At 33.9% G+C, this 19,441-nt stretch overlaps 1 protein-coding gene across 35 annotated transcripts in view; it reads left to right on the plus strand.

The window, feature by feature from the left end:
- RFX3 (regulatory factor X, 3 (influences HLA class II expression)) overlaps nt 1-19,441 on the plus strand; it is a 276,259-nt gene that overhangs the window by 194,132 nt on the left and 62,686 nt on the right. For all 35 annotated transcript variants that reach the window (XM_005874459.2, XM_014546293.1, XM_014546292.1 and 32 more), the window contains 2 exons: nt 7,636-7,710; nt 15,181-15,362. In XM_005874459.2, coding sequence (XP_005874521.1) covers nt 7,636-7,710; nt 15,181-15,362 — 257 coding nt within the window. The remainder of the gene's footprint in view (nt 1-7,635; nt 7,711-15,180; nt 15,363-19,441) is intronic.

Here is a 19,441-nt window from a genome sequence, read left to right on the forward strand (position 1 = left end):
TGCTTGAAGTGCTTCCTGTAGAAAGTCACCCCCCCCCCCCAACACACACACACACACACACACACACACTTATACTTCCCCGGGGAGGCTGCCATTTGTAACAGGAGGAAGGGTAGTGGCTGCAGGCTCATGTTGGCAATCACAGATACCTTTTCTGAACAGAAGCTGCCAAATAGAAATATTTCTGTCTTACTTGAGGTCTCAGATGCAAACTAAATGTAAAGTCTTAGCATTTAGGTGAGAAATTACCCAAAAGGAAATTTTCAGTCTTAAGTGTGTTTTCTTCATTGGTTTCTCCAAAGCATTTGCTGCTCTCTCAGCAGGAAACAAAAATGCTATTTCTCTAAGAAAGTGGTAACTGGTGAGGTTAACAGAGTAACCTAGGAAATGCAGCATTATACATTAAGGATAACTATTTTTATGATGATTAAAATTTAACTATCCATTCAAATTGTTTTGTTGCCTTGTAACTTGATCACTTTGAAATCATTTTAAAATTATGCTTATTAATCCTATTTAAACCCTTTCCTATTAGAAAGTAAATCTTGTTTGTTAGTAGTAAATCATTTAGCAAATATTAATTTTACAAGCCACTCTTCAGAAGGTAGTTTTATTAAAACAATGTGCGGTATTTCCACTTGATTTACATTCATGTTATATTTGCATAAAATGGAAATGATGTTGAATTTAGAGAAATAAATATTGGATTCCAATCTCATAGTTAATACCTATGTGATCTAAAGAAAGTCCCTCAATTTCAGAGAGCTTCAATTTTCTAACCTGTGGGAAGGAGATCATATTGCTTGCATTTCCTATTTTACAAAGTTGCTGTGCAGATCAAATGAGAAAGGCTTTATAAAGCATCAAGCATATAGCATTACTTCTATTTTTAAATCACTTTAACAGTCCTAGAATGGAAATTGTTTTACCATGAAACCAGTTTTAATTATAATGGTAGTTGAATACATCAATCTTGACCTTTAGTATTTAAAAAAGATTAAAGAGCCATTTCAGAGTCAAGAGAAATATGCCTTGACCTATAAAGACAATGAGTAAGATGATATAATTGTTCTTTTCCTTCTGTCTTATTAGCATGTAATGGAGTGACTGGTCAGTATTTACATTAAGAGAAACTGCTAATTGTCCACATATATGATATTCTGTTTGGGCCAGTGCATAGATTTACATAAATGTGTTCCTAAGGATCTTCCAGAAAGGACCAATTAGTTTTTAACCCTCACTTGAGGATATGTTTTTCATTGATTTAGAGAGACAGGAATGGAGAGGGAAAGAGACAGACAGACAGACAGACATTAATGTGAGAGAGAAACATCCATTAGTTGCCTCCCACACATGCCCTGAACAGGAATTGAACCCCCAACCTGGGTATGTGTCCTGACCAGGGATCAAACCCACAACCCTTTGGTGCCTGGGACAGTGCTCCAACTACTGAGCGGTTCCAGTCAGGCAGGACCTATTTTTCTAAGAAGTCATGTGCCCATGGTGGCTGGGATGGTTATTTTTCTTACCTCCTCTTTCACATAGGAAATTTCTAAGTCCCACCCACTCCAATAATCTCAGTGCTCTGTAAGCTTATTTTTTCAGGCTAAACATGTCATCTCAAATGGAGCATCCCACCAGTGGATCTCAGAAAAGTTGCCACAGCTTCTTATCTGATTATGAGGCAATAGTGCAGGGTCATCATGAACCCGTCTAAACTCCCAAGCGCCATGTATCCTCACATGAGAGAATCGTGGAGAGGATGTATATACCTTTGGCAACTCAGTCTTATGATGATTATTTAATAAGAGATACAACTGTATGCTATAGCTTAGTTCAGAGAGTTGACTTTTAAAAAATAAGGTATAATTATAGTCTAAAGCTTAATTAGTTTAAACAGAAAATGGAAACTATTTACTTACCATGCCAACTTTTTAATTGTAAAAAAAAAACAACAACCATGAATCCTTTAGTTATAAAAATGTACTATTAAATAGAAAAGGGCAAAAGGACTTTTTTAAAAAATAAAAAAAATTCAAGGAAAATATTAGATAGATAGATAGATAGATAGATAGATAGATAAAATGGAGCAACACTCAGCAAGACAGATTTCACTGAGGTCTCAAATTAGTCTTTCAGATTGTCACAGGGCTGCCTGCTAATCTGATTATAATAGTTTGCAGGAGAGTTGAAATTTCAATAACAGAATGATCAGTATTCTTAGAATAGAAATCATGCAGCAGAGAAATGAACAGGAAAACATTTTAGAATCTATTCATGTCAATGTGTTTGATAGGTGTATTTGAAATGTTATATTCGCACAGTAATGAAATAAAGATTCTTGTGTTCATTTCAAGTAAAAATAAGGCACTGCCAAGTTTTCTGCCGCAAATTTCCCACCTTTAAATCTTTAATTCAGAAATACATTTATATTCACTCCTTTTCACTGCTCCCTTTACCATAGCTTCCAAGGTGTTTTCCTGTCTCTAGATTCTTACCCTCCCTACATCAATATATAAAGTGCTATCATATCAGATTTATTCCCTTTCTAAAAGTTTTCCAACAATGTTTTATTTCCTTTTTAAAAAATAACTTTGTTTTTTAATTGATGTTATGTTTTAAAGATCTGTCTAACTTACCTATCCCTAAAGGAACTTGATCCTTCAGCCAATTTTACTCTTCCTTGAATTTACATTCTGCCATCTTGTCTCTGTGCCTTTCTTCATGCTGCCTAAAATGTTCACCAATGTGCCCCTATTGGAATACCAGGCATTGTCAGTCCTGTACTAAAGAACCACCTTACTTACCGGTGCTCTCTCTTTAACCTTATCAGCAAGAAGTAATTCTCCTCTCCTTCCCTCCTTATGTATTCTACTAATACTTAATTATTTAATTCATTCTGCTTCCCTTTAATCATGTAGGGGGAGAGAAAGTGAAAGAGACATTCCTTATATATGCATAGATACACTGTGTCCCTCTTACCACTTAGGTGGTGATGTGTTGTAATCTGGTTGACAGGGCTGTTAAATATCTTTGCAAACATTTCTGTCTCCCTCCTCCCCTCACTCCCTCCCTCTATTTCTCCATCTCTCTCTATCTCTTCATCTCTGTCTCCACATACACACTCACACACAGAGCTAAATGCACCTTGTATACAAATGGGGTTTTATGTTCATTGAAATGGAATGAAATCTCATGAAATTCTACTAGTCTGATGAAGCTCCCATTATTGTAGCAAGCACCATACCAGTCAGTAAGTTGTTTTATATTGGGGTGGGGGAAGTTATTTTTATTGTGAAAAACAAAAACAAAACAAAACCCTACATATTTCTTGAATTTGAATCACTTTTAAATTCTAACTAGCTGATAATCTAGTAATTGAATCATTTTTATAATATGAAACTACAGTGATATCTTTGTTGAGATTAGAAACATTTCTTTAGAGGATATATGAGAATATCATGATGAACATTTGGGCCAGTGATCTTTTGGAGCCATGAACCTACTTTTAAGCAAATGTTTCATCTGTCTTACCTGATTATCATTTCTTACCTTAAATATGACAAGTTATGTGTACTATGGGATGTAATTTAGTACTAAGTATATTTCTAGCCAGGAGAATTCTTAAGTTTTTCCTAAGGACTGAACTTAAGTTTTGAATGATCTACCGTAAACTGGAAGCATATGATCTCCCCAGTTCACTCTGGTCTCACTATTTTATTTGTGGTGTAAAATGCTGAAGTCTGACATCTTTTTCTTGAGATTGGTTTAATCGCCAGAAGCTTGAATGCAAATATCTAATACATAAAAATGGAAAAGTTAACAAATTAATTTAACTTTCAATGGACCTAGTAGAAATTTATCCTAATCCATTATCATGATTTATTTAGATAGTTTGCTGTCTCTCTATCCAACCCCTACTCATATACATAGATATGGATAGCCCCCATGAAACTATGACAAGACCAATAATCCATTTGGAATATTACAGCTGATTAATCCTCCATAACTGTATGTCAAATATTTGCCTCATTTTTACTCTTCTTCCCTGATTTTACATTGTTCCTCTAACTTCTCTTTTGCCCTCACTTTCCGTAACACATTCCCATGGATGTTAATCTCTTCTCATACTCTTGTCCTCTGAAAGCTTCTATTCAATCATTTATTGGGTACATTTCAGACTTACACATTTTAGCCTTCAACTGGCAGGGCGTGGTCTGTTATACCTAATAAAACCCATCTGACTTTATCTGAAAATGGACATTTTCAGACATCCCACACTTCCCTTAAAACCTTAATGACATTTCTTCTTTCCTGACTCCTACATACCAATAACTAATTCCAACCTGTTATTTCAGCCTCACTTCTCACCACTCCCATATATCACACCCTACAAACTGGACTCCTCGACATTTCACAAACTGTGTTTCCTGCCTCCCAGCTTTATTGAGTCCATTCTTCCTTTCTACAGTGTCCTAACCCCCACTTCTGAGAGTTCTCCATCTTTTAAAGCATTGAGTTCTGAATTTGGGGAGTCTATAAACTCTGAGAAAATGAATCTAAAATTTTGTAGACTGTTCTTAAATACATTTTTCTAAGTAGAGGGGTCATAATTTCTATCACATCCTCAGAAGCAGACTAAGACTCCCTCAAAAGTTAATGAATAAAGAAGTTTTCATTTTCTTCTACATGTCTGAACTACTCTTTTATTTTTGACACATATGGCTTTGTTTAATTTCACATTTGTACATACATATGCCATACCCTGTATCTCTTGCCAGATTATAATATCCTTGGGTTATGAATTTTTTATCACAATTCCCTGCACACTGTGTAATATATGATGGGTGCACAGTCACTGTGTAATAAATTAAACCTATCTTGTAAAAAATGGATCAGGGCTATGATCCTTTCATGAGATAAGAATTATCTTCAATGTTTTCATTGAATAAATATGATAAATACATGTTATGTATTTTTTGTATGCTTTTCTGTAATTCTTATCTTAGCTAGGTGGTCACTAAATGTTATGGCTTCTCTTGGGACTAATTAATGCCTCAGAGAACTCATGGGTATTTGGATCCTGTGCGCTTCCAAGTGGGTTCCAGTGCACTTGCTCAGAAGCTGGTCCTCTGCTTCAATCAACCTTTATTTCTTGCTTGTCCTATCTTCCCATGTTTCCTCCTTCTGTTGCTTGCCTCTCCAAACTCAGCATGGGCCTAAGTCAGGGCAGAATATTTCTACAGCCAAAAGAAATAGTTCATTTTAAAAAAATATATATTTTTATTGATTTCAGAGAGGGAGATAAGGGCAAGGTGGAAACATCAATGATCAGAAAGAATCATTGATCGGCTGCCTCCTGCACACCCCACACTGGAGATTAAGCCCACAACCCAGGCATGTGCCCTGACCAGGAATCTAGCCGTGACCTCCTGGTTCATAAGTCTATGCTCAACCACTGAGCTACGGCAGAAAGAGTCCATTTTTTAATTCTGTATTACAAAGGGACAAAAGGAACTAAAATTCTCAAGGTCCAAATAATTCTAGAAAGTCGGCATATCTCTAGGGAGCCCAGTTTGAACCAAGGCATTTTCTGGACTTTATGACTCCTTCAAAGCTCTTCAAAAGCTGGCCCAAAATGAGAGGAACACTTCCTAATACCCTGGCCCTCTCGGGAATGTCTGGAAGTCTGAGATCACTGTAGAGTAGCAACGTAGCAATAGAAGCAGATCATCTAACTTTTCTTCTTTTCTTCAGAAAAATAAGTGCTCTTTTATCCAATTTTAAATTACTGATTAATAAACCCAGGCATGGATTTCTCCCTCATTCTTGCTCAGCTATTACATTCCTGATAGTTTTGACCTTTCATCTAAATGTATAAAATTAAACGATACAGATCATATTATTTTTATTTAGTACACTGAACTCTAACCTCAAAATTTTCTCCCTCAAACTCTAATGAAACTGTAGGTATTTTGGCAAATTAAACTTTTGAGCAAATGCTTCCTAGAAGTGATTGAAAGTTATTTCAGCTTTTAAAAAATGTTTTCTCTTTTAAAAGAAGAGCATTTATTGATGCCCTTTTAAGAGCTCCTTTATAATTTTACAGTATAACATTTCAGTGAAATGTTTGTTTACTCATTAAATTTCTGTTACTCTTTCTGTATTGTATCGTGTTTCACTTGCACAATATCACTTCAGGTTATTCTCAAGTATTAATGATAAACTGCATTAACATCCCATTTGGCAGAGAGAAATGTTTTAGAACCAGTTTACTTAATTTTGTGATCTAAAAAATGTTAACAATAGAATAAGACATAGTATTATTTATATCTTATGAATTAATAAAAGTATAAGAATAAGAACCAGTCACTTGGAAAATAATATAAAATAAAATTAAAACGATTAAGTCTCATGTTTAGGAGAAAATTATTTATATTTGAGACTGAATGTCTGTGTATAAAGTATTCCACCACTAAGAAATTTGAAAAAAAAATACTTTGATATGGATATTGCCATCCTTTCTCTTTTTTTGTGGTGGGAGTTGGAAGTTTATTAACATTTCAAGGAATCATTAATGTCCATAACCAATGGAAATATAAATAAGTTATCTTTACTTTAAAGGATTAAATATTTTTATAACTTCTTATATTGAATTATTTATTTGATCAGATGGTAAAAATAAAAATAGGTATAGGGATTTTCTCTCTTGAATAATATAATGTGATTTTTATTTAACTTTAATATCGTTAATATAACCTCATAACCAAATACAGAGTGTTCAGAACCAAATTATAGTGCATGCTTTATAGTAGGAGCTGATGGATAGATATCTCTAAATATGAGGTTATTGGGAGCACATCTTATATCATTGACACCTGCTACTTAATTAAGGTGTTAGATTGCTCGTGTGCTGAGATTACATGGAATAAAACCTTCTGTGGTTGTCCCTTTTCTTTCTTGGCTCTGAATTATTTTTCTCTTCTATGTTCCATTTCTTCTGTCATTTATAATAGCTCCTCCTCACCACCACATCCTAAAGCATAATGTAGGCACCCTGATTACATCTTAATGTTTGTTCATACTAATGACCCTCCACTTCCAAATTTTAATACAGGGTTAAGAGAGTGGTGGATAGATTTAATAGTTTTTGAACATTAATGAAGGTGTCTTTGCACATTTGCATTAAAATACTAATGCATATTAAACAAAATCTGCACCATAATTTTTCTTTTACGAGAGAATAGAACAGAAATTAAATACTCTTCAGGTGGGAGAAAATTTAGAAAGGGAGCTTCCAATCTCACATCTTGATTTATGGAAGTCAAGAATGTTTTCTCAGAGCTGGAAAAATCCATTGGGGTTCCTGCTCCTCTGGTCTCCATTCTGATTATAATTAGAGAATGTTTAAAAAAAAAGGTTTACTTTTGTAATTGGACTTATTATTGGTGTGCATATTTTTATTTTATTCTCTGGGGGTGGGGAAAGATGGTGGACACACAGTTCTGATGAGATATTCATTTGCCACCATTCAAGAAGAAATTGAACTTTAAAAGTCTATCAAAAATTCTCTGGGGAGCCTTTTATTACTATCTTGTCTTGAGCCCTTTTTTTTTTAATGACATCTATTATCAGATTGAAATGGCGATTGAGACGCTGCAAAAGTCTGACGGTCTGTCCACTCACAGAAGCTCTCTTCTCAACAGCCATGTAAGTTGCCTCTTCATGTAAACTAATCTCTTGCTTGTTCTGCATGTGTTGCTTGCTTCTAAATGCTTGTTTTATTTATTTACTTATTTATTTTGCTTCTTAACCTTTCTTTCTCAGCCCCTAAGATCTCTGTATCACTTAATGGCTATTTTGTACAGTGGAATATCTAAAAAGTAGAGTCCCAAGTATACTGCTTGACTAGGTTTTTGTACTGTTTTGATACAAATATAACATTTCCAAGTTAATAACAAGCTGCTATTTTATTTGTAAAATGTAATTAATGGGAATATTAAACATTTAAACTTGTCTATTTTAATATTTATTTACTATGAAGCAAATGCTTATCTGCATCTATCTCTGTCTGAGACAGAGATATGATTATGTCTACTTGTATGTCCAGTAATATTCTTTAAGTGGAAAAAATATTATTAATGCCAAACCCAATGGTAAACTGAAAATGACTTGCTTATCAGAAAGACTATGTAAGATGGGCAGGAAGCAGCTGCTTAGAGAAGCTCAGGGCCTAAAACCTAAAGAAAAATGAAACTGGGCCAAAAGAAGAAATGAGGCTGTAGATAAGCCATAAATTGCTAATACTTGAGACAAAACAGAAATAGTGTTACTATTTCTTGAAGCTTCTAACTGTTATCTGATGCAGCAGCACTACAACACTGGTAAGTGCAAGAGGAGTGATGATAGTTTTCTGGAACTAGAAACATTGTCATCTAATGTTCAAATTTTGGGGAACCAATGAAAATACTGATTAAAAATTATTTTGTTAACCTGATTTCTGACTCGTAAGTAAATATACCTATGAATTAAATGTTTTAGATAGATCTTCTGCTAAATTAATATCAATGGCAATATAGTAAAAATTAGTTTTCCCTCCCAACTGACAACATGTATATTCTGAAATTTAGAGATAAGTTATTATGATTTTTAAAAAATTTTCTTCATATTTCATGACTGAAAAGTCCAAAATTAGATTACCCAAAATAAATTTTAGAAATATAATTATGCTTTTAGTAAACCTAAAACCTTTGGCTAATAGAAAATAAAATTTCAGAAATACCATTATTCTTTCAGTAAATCTGAAACCTATGGCTCAGAAAATGTTTTCACTGTGCTTTTTAAAGATTTGAATTTTAAGATTTAAATTTTATATTCCAACACAACACTAAATGCTATGTATTTACATAGTTGTTTTTAGATGAAGTACTTTGTCTTGTTTCTTTTTCAAGAGGAAGTATCATGGCAAATAAAAACAGGTTAGCCAACTTGGAGAATGCCTGCAATTTTTGGTGAAAATTTTAGATATAACTTTTAATATAACATACTTTTGACCCTTCTTTTTTAAACACTTTAAGGAATATAATTTTTTTCCTTTTCTGAAAATTTGTATGCAATGTTTCATTCTTTTATAGGTTTCTTAAGTATATCCTTTTTGTGTTAGCATGAGTCTGTGGCTGTGGGTAAAGACTAATTTATTGTGTCATTAGGTTATATGTTTTTGGGGGTGGTGGTGACTAACTGGTGTTTGTGGTTTGAAAATGGCACATGAAACTGTTGTTCACTTTTAGTCAAAATATCCAGGGACTCAAGGAAAAAAACCACTGATGTTTCCAGTTATCTTTTTTGAAAGTCTAGAAATCTAAGTAGTGCTTTGATATTCAATTCGCATTTCATTTTCATTTCAGGTATATTGTTTAGTAAATTAGATGTTTAATTTTAACTTGAATTATTCATCTTAGTATTTTCATGAACAATAATGTGGGCATAAGAATTTTTGTATAATTTTATTCGTTGATTTGTTAGAAACTTTTCAAAGAGGTTGGGGTTTTTTTGAAATTATTATATTCTTCTAGAATCTGTGAAGTAATATTTAGAGTTAATGAACGTGTGAATTAAGCTGCATAAACAACAGTTAACTGTTTCTTATGCTTTGGCTTCATTCTTTTTATTACATAGCATGACATATCTTCCATATTGTTTACAGCTGCCAGAGTCATTTCAGTATGTAGAAAGAGTGGGCGTAAATGTTGCTAATGCAGTAATAATCTTTCTCTTGATGTCCTGATTCATTTTATTACACTTCTGAGGTACAGTTACATTCATTTAAAAGCACGTTTATAGATAAGTCTTTAACAATCAAATGATTCTACAAATGGTCTGTAAAGAGCAGAGAAAGGATCAGTGTTCTGACCAGTCAGGTTTCCTTTCTCCCTGAGCCCAGAAGACCCTGTTGTCTTTCTGTTCTTAGGAAGTTAGTAATGCTCCTAATTCTTGTTAGATTTATCTAACAACTAGAGTAAACTACTGCATTCATTCTACTTGAAAACCACCGGCTAAGGGTATTTTAAATTCTGTTAACCTAATTGGTGATTTTCAGTTGTGTAGAAAAATTTTAGTAGAGAGGTATTTTAAAAATGAAATATTGTTAATAGAATCTATTGGTTGTCTCACTGCACAAGACTGATATGGAATTATTTGAAGTTTGTGGGATTCTTTGAAGAAGACAAGAATTCATCTTTATGGTAATAGTTCTTTGATTGATCAGTTTCTACAAAGGGTCAATTCATTAGACAAAAAGTTTAAAAGAAGTTATTGATAATTTGTGCCCCATATTTATCAGTTTCTAAAGAAGGATCTTAATCATGATTTCTTAGCTCAAAATTTGTCGTCATTATATTTTGGAATATGGACCTGAACAGATTTCCTATTTTCTGTTCATGCACTTGATTACTCATACTAATTCAGAAAATTTCTATTAGGGTTAAATCAGAAATAATGCTCTCAGAAAAATCCAACTTGATTGCTTTGATTTTCATCTTTCTGCACATGAGACGATGGAGTGGGGTATTCAATTTTGTATCCCTTTTTCAGCATATCCTGGAGAGTCTTGGGTACCGCAGCTCTACTTTTTTTTAAATATATATTTATTTTATTGATTTTTTACAGAGAGGAAGGGAGAGGGATAGAGAGTTAGAAATATCGATGGGAGAGAAACATCGATCAGCTGCCTCCTGCACACCTCCTACTGGGGATGTGCCCACAACCAAGGTACATGCCTTGACCAGAATTGAACCTGGGACCTTTCAGTCCACAGGCTGACGCTCTATCCACTGAGCCAAACTGGTTAGGGCATGCTGCTCTACTTTTATAATTATGTTGTTATTATCCAAGTTGAAATGCATGTCTGACTTGTCTGTTTTATACTCTTTATGATGTCCCACCTGTGACAGTACAGTTATACCAAATGCCATGTTTTATTCTATTAACAATAATAGCATAGTTACATTTATTTCACTAGTAGCATCTTATAGACAAACAGAAAGTATGTATTGATAAGTGAAAATTCCAAGAGTGTAAGGATTTTATATGTTTTGTCCACTGATGCATCCCTGGTGTCTAGAACAGTGCCTGGTACATAGTAGATGCTCATTAAGTATTTGCTAAATGAATGAATGTAAGAAACAAGTAGTAGAAGGGAACAGGCCTTATTTTACCTCCAGTATTCTGAGTACCTTTACCAATCAAGTGTACATTTATTTGGGAACTTATATATGCACTAGAGGCTTAGTGCACAAAATTCGTCCCCTGGGGTCGGGGAGGGGTCCTTCAGCCCCGCCTGTGTGGGTCGGGCCTAAGCCAGCAGTCGGACATCCCTCTTGCAATCTGGGATCCCTCGTTCCTTACCACCTGCCTGCTTGCTGCTCCTTACCACGCAGCTCGCTGCTCCTTAGCGCTGCAGCAGAGGCGGGAGAGGCTCCCACCACCGCTGCTGCACTCACCAGCAGCAAGCCCGGCTTCTGGCTGAGCAGCGCTCCCTCTGTGGGAGTGCACTGACCACTAGGGGGCAGCTCCTGCATTAAGCATCTGCCCCCTGGTGGTCAGTGCACATCAGAGCGACTGGTTGTTCTGGTTGTTCTGCCTTAATGGTTGCTTAGGCTTTTATTATATAGATTGTTTTGTTTTCCAGTATGCTTCATTGGGTGTATGTGTGAATATTGTTGGTAGAGAGAGGTCTTCTCCCTGCTCACCATTTGAGTGAAAGAATATATGGTCACTCTATCATTTCCCCTTGTGCCACCATCAGATTAAAAGTAGATCACTGCTTCTTTTCCAAACAATCTAATCCTTCGGAAAATCAAAGCCAAGGGTGATATCATTTATCTCCATGTTTTTAGAATAGTACTTTTAATTTCATTTTTTACATCAGTCTGTTAGTATAAAATTTTTTATTTGAATGTTTTTATTTCTAAATTTTTTGTATGAGAAGATGTTACAAGTAAATGATGCATAGTCTGTCTAAATCAAATTAGAATATTCTAATTCTCTTCATTGAAAACTTTATTTATACTCCTTCTCTGTTGTAATTAATATAAATTGGCCTTTAATGGTTTAGATTGTATTCAATTTGTGATATTTCAGATTATAAATTTGAATGTAGAAATGTTCTTAAGTTAATTGTTCCCAATTTTCACATAATGTTCTTTAGCATGTGCATTTTTTAAAAATTCCATTTAAAGTACATAAAAAACTTTAGACATTAATTTTTATACACTTTTCACAATCTAGCAAATAATTATTTCATGACTTTTACTGGTTTTAGCTACTGAAATATATTGAGATCAAAGCAAAACTTTATTTTATTCTCACTCACCCTTGACTTTGCTGTACTGTGAATCTAAGTTATGGTAGGAATAAGACTTGTAAAATATATATCATCGGTAAACTGAACTTAAAATGAATCCTAATGTATAAGAATTCATCGGGGGGGGGGGGTAATGCTAAATGTTACATTTAGATGTTAATTGGAGAATGCAAGATGTATTTTTTTAATTTGTCAATCAGTATTTGCCTTTGGGAAAAATAGGACCTATTCACCTTCCTTAATCTACCCTGATTAATATAGGTTAAATGTAAAGGTTGAAAGATGCAATTATCTTGGTTTCCACCCTTACAGGAATTTATGTTAGTTCATTAGTAGGATAATCAGCTTTTAAAGATAAAGGTTAAAAGTTTCTATGGTATTTTATGGGTTTTTAAAAGCACAAGTGTAAATAAATATTTTATAAAACACCTTATAAAAAGAATAAAAGAAATAGTAATAGTTTAGTTCTAAATTATTTAATGTTAAAGATATTGAACGTTAGTGTCAAAATACATTTTATTAAACACAATACCCAAGGAAGAAATATATCTTATAGCAGGTATCAAATTATCCTTGGGCAGTGCATGAAGTGTTTGCCTTTGTGTTATACTTAACTGCCAGGTTTCTCTTACAATAAAATTAATCCTTCCTTATACTATGTTTTAGACTCAAATGTCTGATTTACAGTTTTATTACTTTCAAAACTTGAAGGTTAAATATCGGCATGTAGAACACAGATTATAATTCCCAGATAAATCTCAAGAGTTATCTGGTGGGACCTAAACCAGTCTCCAGGTACACAGTGAGTTTGCAGGGGCACTGCCCCGAGGTGGTACAGCCATTGGCTGGCTTCCTCGCTGGAGCAGCCATGGCGCAGCACAGCCACCACCATCCTTCAGGGCTTTTACTTCCACTTGACTTCCTTCTGCTTTTCCAAAGTGAGTCTAGGCCTCTGGCAGGGACTAAAGTTCCTCCTCCTGCAGACAAGGGGCAGGGGAGTAAGATGCAGCTTTGCTGCCAAAATTACAGGTGCCAGAGGACCCACCCTTGGGGAATTTTTCAACCAACTAATCACACATATTATACACATATATAAGTATATGTACACATGTTTATGTGTATGCACACACACTCATATGTATTACAAATAAATTTGGATTTTAAGAAAATGGGTTTAGAAATGAAGAATCTCTAAAAATGTAAAGCCTTATAAAAAGAACATCAGTTTGCAGAACAGTTCACTATATTTGACTTGTTTAGACATTGCGGAGAACCACATAGCCAATCCAATAAAAGCTTTATTTTCTCTAAATTATTCATTGAATGTGACTAATATCATTTAGACTTCTGAGTATTTTAAAGTCAACTTTTGCTGTAATTATCACACTCCTTCTGTGAAAATTTTTCTTCATTTAAAAATGGTCTAACTCTTTTAACATACCTTTAGACTCAAAATATTGTATATTGAACTTTAATTTTTGTACTATATTTTACTTTTATAAGAGACAATTTTTGATAAAACCCTCAAATATTTTATTGAATTTGCTTTTTCAAATTCTTTAAAAAAATTTGTCTACAAGATCATTTTATTGATCATGATAAATTAGTAAACTCTCATTTTTAGATATTTATCTTTACTGTCATGTAATTAATATTAAAAGAAAACTACTAAATAGTTAAGGCTGTGTACAGAAATATTCCATTGAATTGCATGTAAAATATCAACTCTTTAGCATACCTCTTACAATTGGCGTGGAAATTTTGATGAGACAAGTAGTGTGAAATATTTGCTGCCGTTGTGGAAATAATAACTGGTATGTTAGTGCTCAGGAAATGTTGGAAACCAGACTCAAGTACTGAGATAATATATGACTTTAAGAAAGTCATTTAAATCTATTTTAGTTCTCCTTTTGTAAATAAATAAATGAACAAATTAATATTTTAATTTTTCTAATATTAAAACTCAATAATGCATACCTAATTAGCTTTTCTAAAATTTTCTTGCTCATTCTATACTTTAAAGATTTTTTTTTAAAAAAATATACACAGAGCAACATAAAACTTTAAAATAAGGACCCTGGTTGAGAAAATAATGCTTTACCAACTACATTATGAAAATTTCCAAAATTATGAAAAAGCAACATAGTTTTAAGGTAGAAAAATTTTAATTATTCCTTTTCTTTACATGTAACTTTTTAGCCAAAATCTAGTGAGTTTCTTACCTTCTCGGGAAGAAATGACTGACTTTTTTTCCTTTTTGATTACAGAATTCTATCTCAGTAGTTAATGCCATTATTGTATTACCTTGTGTAAGTAAATTAAATAAGTAATTAGAATTGTATTAAATGACTAGAACCTTAATATAAAACTCATACAAGGAAGCCTGCTGTTCATGTGTTATAACAAGCCAACTCTAACAACATATGTGCAATACTGCTAGGTTTGGAACATATTTTGTTTTATAACAATTATAAATTATTTTTTAGACCAGTTAATGGAATTATTAGAATTCCCTGAAGAGGTGTTTGTCTCCAAAATAGCAATACAGAAAAGAATATTTTCTCTCTACATGTGTTTGAATGTTTGTAGGAATGGAGATGGCCTGCGGTCATAGGGATGTACAGCTATTTACATTTCTGAGAGTTTTCAAAGTCAGACCACACTGGCCTCTGAATTACAACAGTTTACCCTGTTACAAGGCTTGATGGCGATCCAAGTATTTCTGTATGTTGCACTTTCAGATGTTGTATTTTATCTTGTGACCTTCCTGTTAATCGTCTGGTTTCTCCGTGTTGACTCTGTCTTGTTTACACCAGCTCCAGTGGCTGTTGGACAATTACGAGACAGCAGAAGGAGTGAGCCTTCCCAGAAGCACTCTATACAACCACTACCTGCGACACTGTCAGGAACACAAACTGGACCCAGTCAATGCTGCTTCTTTTGGAAAATTAATAAGGTCCATTTTTATGGGACTACGAACCAGGAGATTGGGAACTAGGTTAGTATTGAAAAGTAAGATCATAAATTAACCTCTCTTTTTCAAATTACAGTCGTTCAGCATATTGTTTGAGCAAAAGTACTTGATTACAGATACCAACATATAAAGAAGAAATACAGAATGACCTCAGTATATAAACCCCCACAGGGAAAAGAAAGGTCATTACTCAATAAATACTACCCAACCACTGAGGCATCCTCCTAAACATCAACTGAGCAAAGCTTTGAGGAGAGCTGGTTCTCCAATCACATAGGAAGTGGCAAACAAGCCTGTTAATGCAAGATTCACATGTGATCCTTTAAAAGTTAATATGTATCACTGTCTTCTCTTTTGGGACATAACCATACTAAAGATGATGAGTAAAGTAACATATTAAATGGAAAACTGTCTATCTCTTGACTCTTGAAAAATTACATTGAAATGTCTGGAGTAAGAAATTCAAGCTGAGTTTTTCTCATGTCATTTCTGGAGAGCAATTAAAAATCATTTGGTGAACTTGAAAAATATGGGTGTTTTAAGCCCTGAATAATGACATGGTCCTAATTAATCTCATTTTAGCCTTTTTAAACTCTTGATTATGAAACCATACATGTATGGGAATAAAAATATAGTTTAGTTTTATTGCATGGAAGCCAAAAATGTGAAGAAGACTCTTAGTTTTTCAGTTTGCTTCCTTGTCAAAATATGATAGAAATAATACTTAGAACTGTGGAGCTTCATTTTTACTTTTTTTTTTGCATGGCACAAATTGTAAATTTTATTGGACTTTTTATAGGACCATTAAATACTACTGGACTCTATGTCCAGAGTTTTGAGATGCAGACCTGTAAGGGTGAGGTTATACAGTAAGCAACTCACATTTAGGGGCTGCCCAGTGCAACCAGGGACTGATAACCTAGTTGCAATTGTTGGAAAAACCCGTTCAGGACTGTACTGAGTTTCCTTGGTTGCTGTCAGCAATTGCTCCTTGACTTGCCTGTACCAGGAGAAATAGCAACAAGACAGGTTAAATCTTTGGCTGGTGACAATTGATGGTGGATCACAGGCAGGAAACCTGGCTGGTGGCTGAACAGTGCATTGCAAAAGTCTAGACGCAGAATGGTTATTTCATATCTTAAACCCTTTCTCCAAACTACTTCCTAGATACTTTCCTCAAACAGGGTCATTTTTACTTTTCTGTATTAACACAAATATTTCCAGTAGCTGGGCAGAAAGATATGGATTTTTTTTATTTCCTAATTCTTACAGAAATCCATATTAAATAGTAAAATAGTATAAAAATAAAGGTGCTACACTATATAACATTAGATGATCTACCTTTAATTAGTTTCAAGTCACAGTTTCATAGTATCCTAATAAAGGGTTTTTATTAATATTCTTCATAAAGTAAATAGAGCCTTAGTAATTGACCTTATAAATTTATGCTGAAAAGAGTGGTGTGTCAATTTTATTAGATTTATAAGTTCTATATGTATTCAAAGTGTGAATCATTTCTTTCTGTTGCATTTCAAGTGAACTATTTCGGTTGCTTTCGGATAGCTGGAGGTTTGTTTTTCTCATAAGTGTATTTTCTTCTAGGTATACTGGTTTTCAGTCCCTTGAAAAAAAGCTTTTTGTTTCTTGAGTATTATTTCCCCCCCAGAAATCATTGTTTGGGACCTAACCTCTTATCTTCTAGCTAATGGCTCAGTAGTTAAGCATACTGTGCCAATATTTTGAAACTCTGGGCTTTATTCAACATTCTAAAGCTCTATTGTGCTTCTTTTGTTACTGAAAGGGATTTCAATGGATCCTATTTTGAAGCTCCATTCAAATCTTAAAACACATCTTTAAAATAGAAAGTGACAAAATTAGGGTTGTTTGGGTTTGTGAATGAGTAGAATCCATACTCTATAAGTGCATATTGCAATATTGCAGCATTTACTTTCTGGTATTCTTTTTTCCCTCTTCTCACTGTGTAACAATTATGTCTTCTGTTCCTTTTAAAATTGTTATATAGTATTTATAATTAAGGATGGAAAGCACAGCCCAGAAGAATAAGGAGAAAAGAAATCCTGTGAGGAAAGTTTAAACAAATGCTGTGTTATGAAGATAGCAGAGCTCTCGTATAGAAAAACTGACAATGGTAGGAGTCACAGTACTGAGTCTTTCTACCATGGAAACTGAATTAGCTCTCCTTTCTACCTCTAAACCAGAGAACAGAAAGAAAATCCATATAAATCATGACACAAATTAACTCAGATAATTTTTTAAAGCAAACTGTATGTTGAACTTTCATTTAACCAGCAATAAAATTAACTGGTGAATTCATTCAAACCAGAACCAGACATTTTCTCAAGTTTTAGAACTAGCTAAGAAGTAAATGAAATCGCCATGTTTCTAAACCAAGTCAACTGAAAAAGTGCCATTTGTAGACCCCATTTACAAATTAAGTTTAATCCAAGACCATGGGACATGCTGACCTGCCCCATGGCCAGTGGAAAGGAAAGAACCACCTCCCCTGCCCCAACCCAAACAAATGCTGATTTGTAAGAAACTGGACACATCGTCTGCTTTGTGGTCTCACAAGAGAGACACCATTTCACACTGTAGCCCTGTCATTGGCTGTGTCCCCTGGTTAATGTCTGCTGCTTCTCACCCTGCCACGCCTCCTTGTCATTCTCCACTTCCTACAGAGAACGCTACTAATGGGGTTTGTATTTTTTGGTTTTGTTTTTTGCTCTATTCTGTAGTGGATTTTGGAGACATAATATAATCTCTGCTAGTGGAAAGCTTTTTATAGAGGCATTAGGTTTTCACACTGGTTCATTTTGCAGGAACTTTATAGGTACTCAGATGCCCTACATTTTTTAAAAATATATTTTACTGATTTTTTACAGAGAGGAAGGGAGAGGGATAGAGAGTTAGAAACATCGATGAGAGAGAAACATCGACCAGCTGCCTCCTGCACACCTCCTACTAGGGATGTGCCAGCAACCAAGGTACATGCCCTTGACCGGAATCGAACCGGGACCCTTCAGTCCGCAGGCCAATGCTCTGTCCACTGAGCCAAACCAGTTAGGGCTGCCCTACATTTTTTTAAAGCTAGCAATATTATTTATAACAAAATTTTAATGTGTTTTCATATATTTAAGGTTCATCTAATATATGTTCTTTAATTTTGGAAGTAAAATTCTGTTTTGTTTGGTTATCATTGTTGAACTTAAGTAACCATAATTCAATGATATCCATTGATATTCATGTTGAAATTCTCCCACAACTTTTATTTATTTATTTTCCTATTTTATTTTTTAATTGAATTCATTGAGGTGAGATTGGTTAAAAAGATTATATAGATTTCAGGTGTACAATTCTATAATAAATCAACTGTACATTGTGCTGTTTTTATATAAAATATTTAATCCACTCCCCTTGCATTTCTTGTTATAAATGAAAGAAAAAAATTGAAAGAGTACTGATGTCTTGCTATATATAGGGTTATGAAAAACTATTCTCTCTTTGTAAAAATTCACATATTTAAAATGTTATATTTGCAAGAATTTCACATTTCATTCAGGGCTAAACTTTGTCATTTCTAATAACAAATATGGTCTTGCTCCTGAGCATGGGTAATGGTGACATTTTTATTCCAGGTGGAAATTTAACATTTTCACAGAGAAATTTCCCCATGTCTGTTGTGACACATCTTATTCAGCCTGCAAAACTAATATAAACCCATAAAAACAGAGACTAATAAAATGTTTCAAAATGAGTAAATGCATGCTTCTTTTTAGGTTTCAAAATATTAAATATAATAGACTTCTCCACAACATCTTGCATCAGTGAAGTTATCTTCATCATCCCTGCAGTAATAGAACTTGAAAAATGTAGAACTTACCTAAGAAAGGTAGAATTAAGATTTTTTTCTGTTGGTTCTGTATAAACTTTTTATTATAAATTATTCTTTAGTGCTCAATCCTTTATCCTGTTAATAAATTTTTGTTGGCCAGAATTTTTTCTCACTATTACCCTTTCTAAATTAAATTTAAAACATAAATTTTAAAATAAAATGTAGCTTAAATGGAATAAGTGGATTATTT

This window comes from Myotis brandtii, unplaced genomic scaffold (genome assembly GCF_000412655.1).
Source record: "Myotis brandtii unplaced genomic scaffold, ASM41265v1 scaffold44, whole genome shotgun sequence".
Taxonomy (NCBI): domain Eukaryota; kingdom Metazoa; phylum Chordata; class Mammalia; order Chiroptera; family Vespertilionidae; genus Myotis; species Myotis brandtii.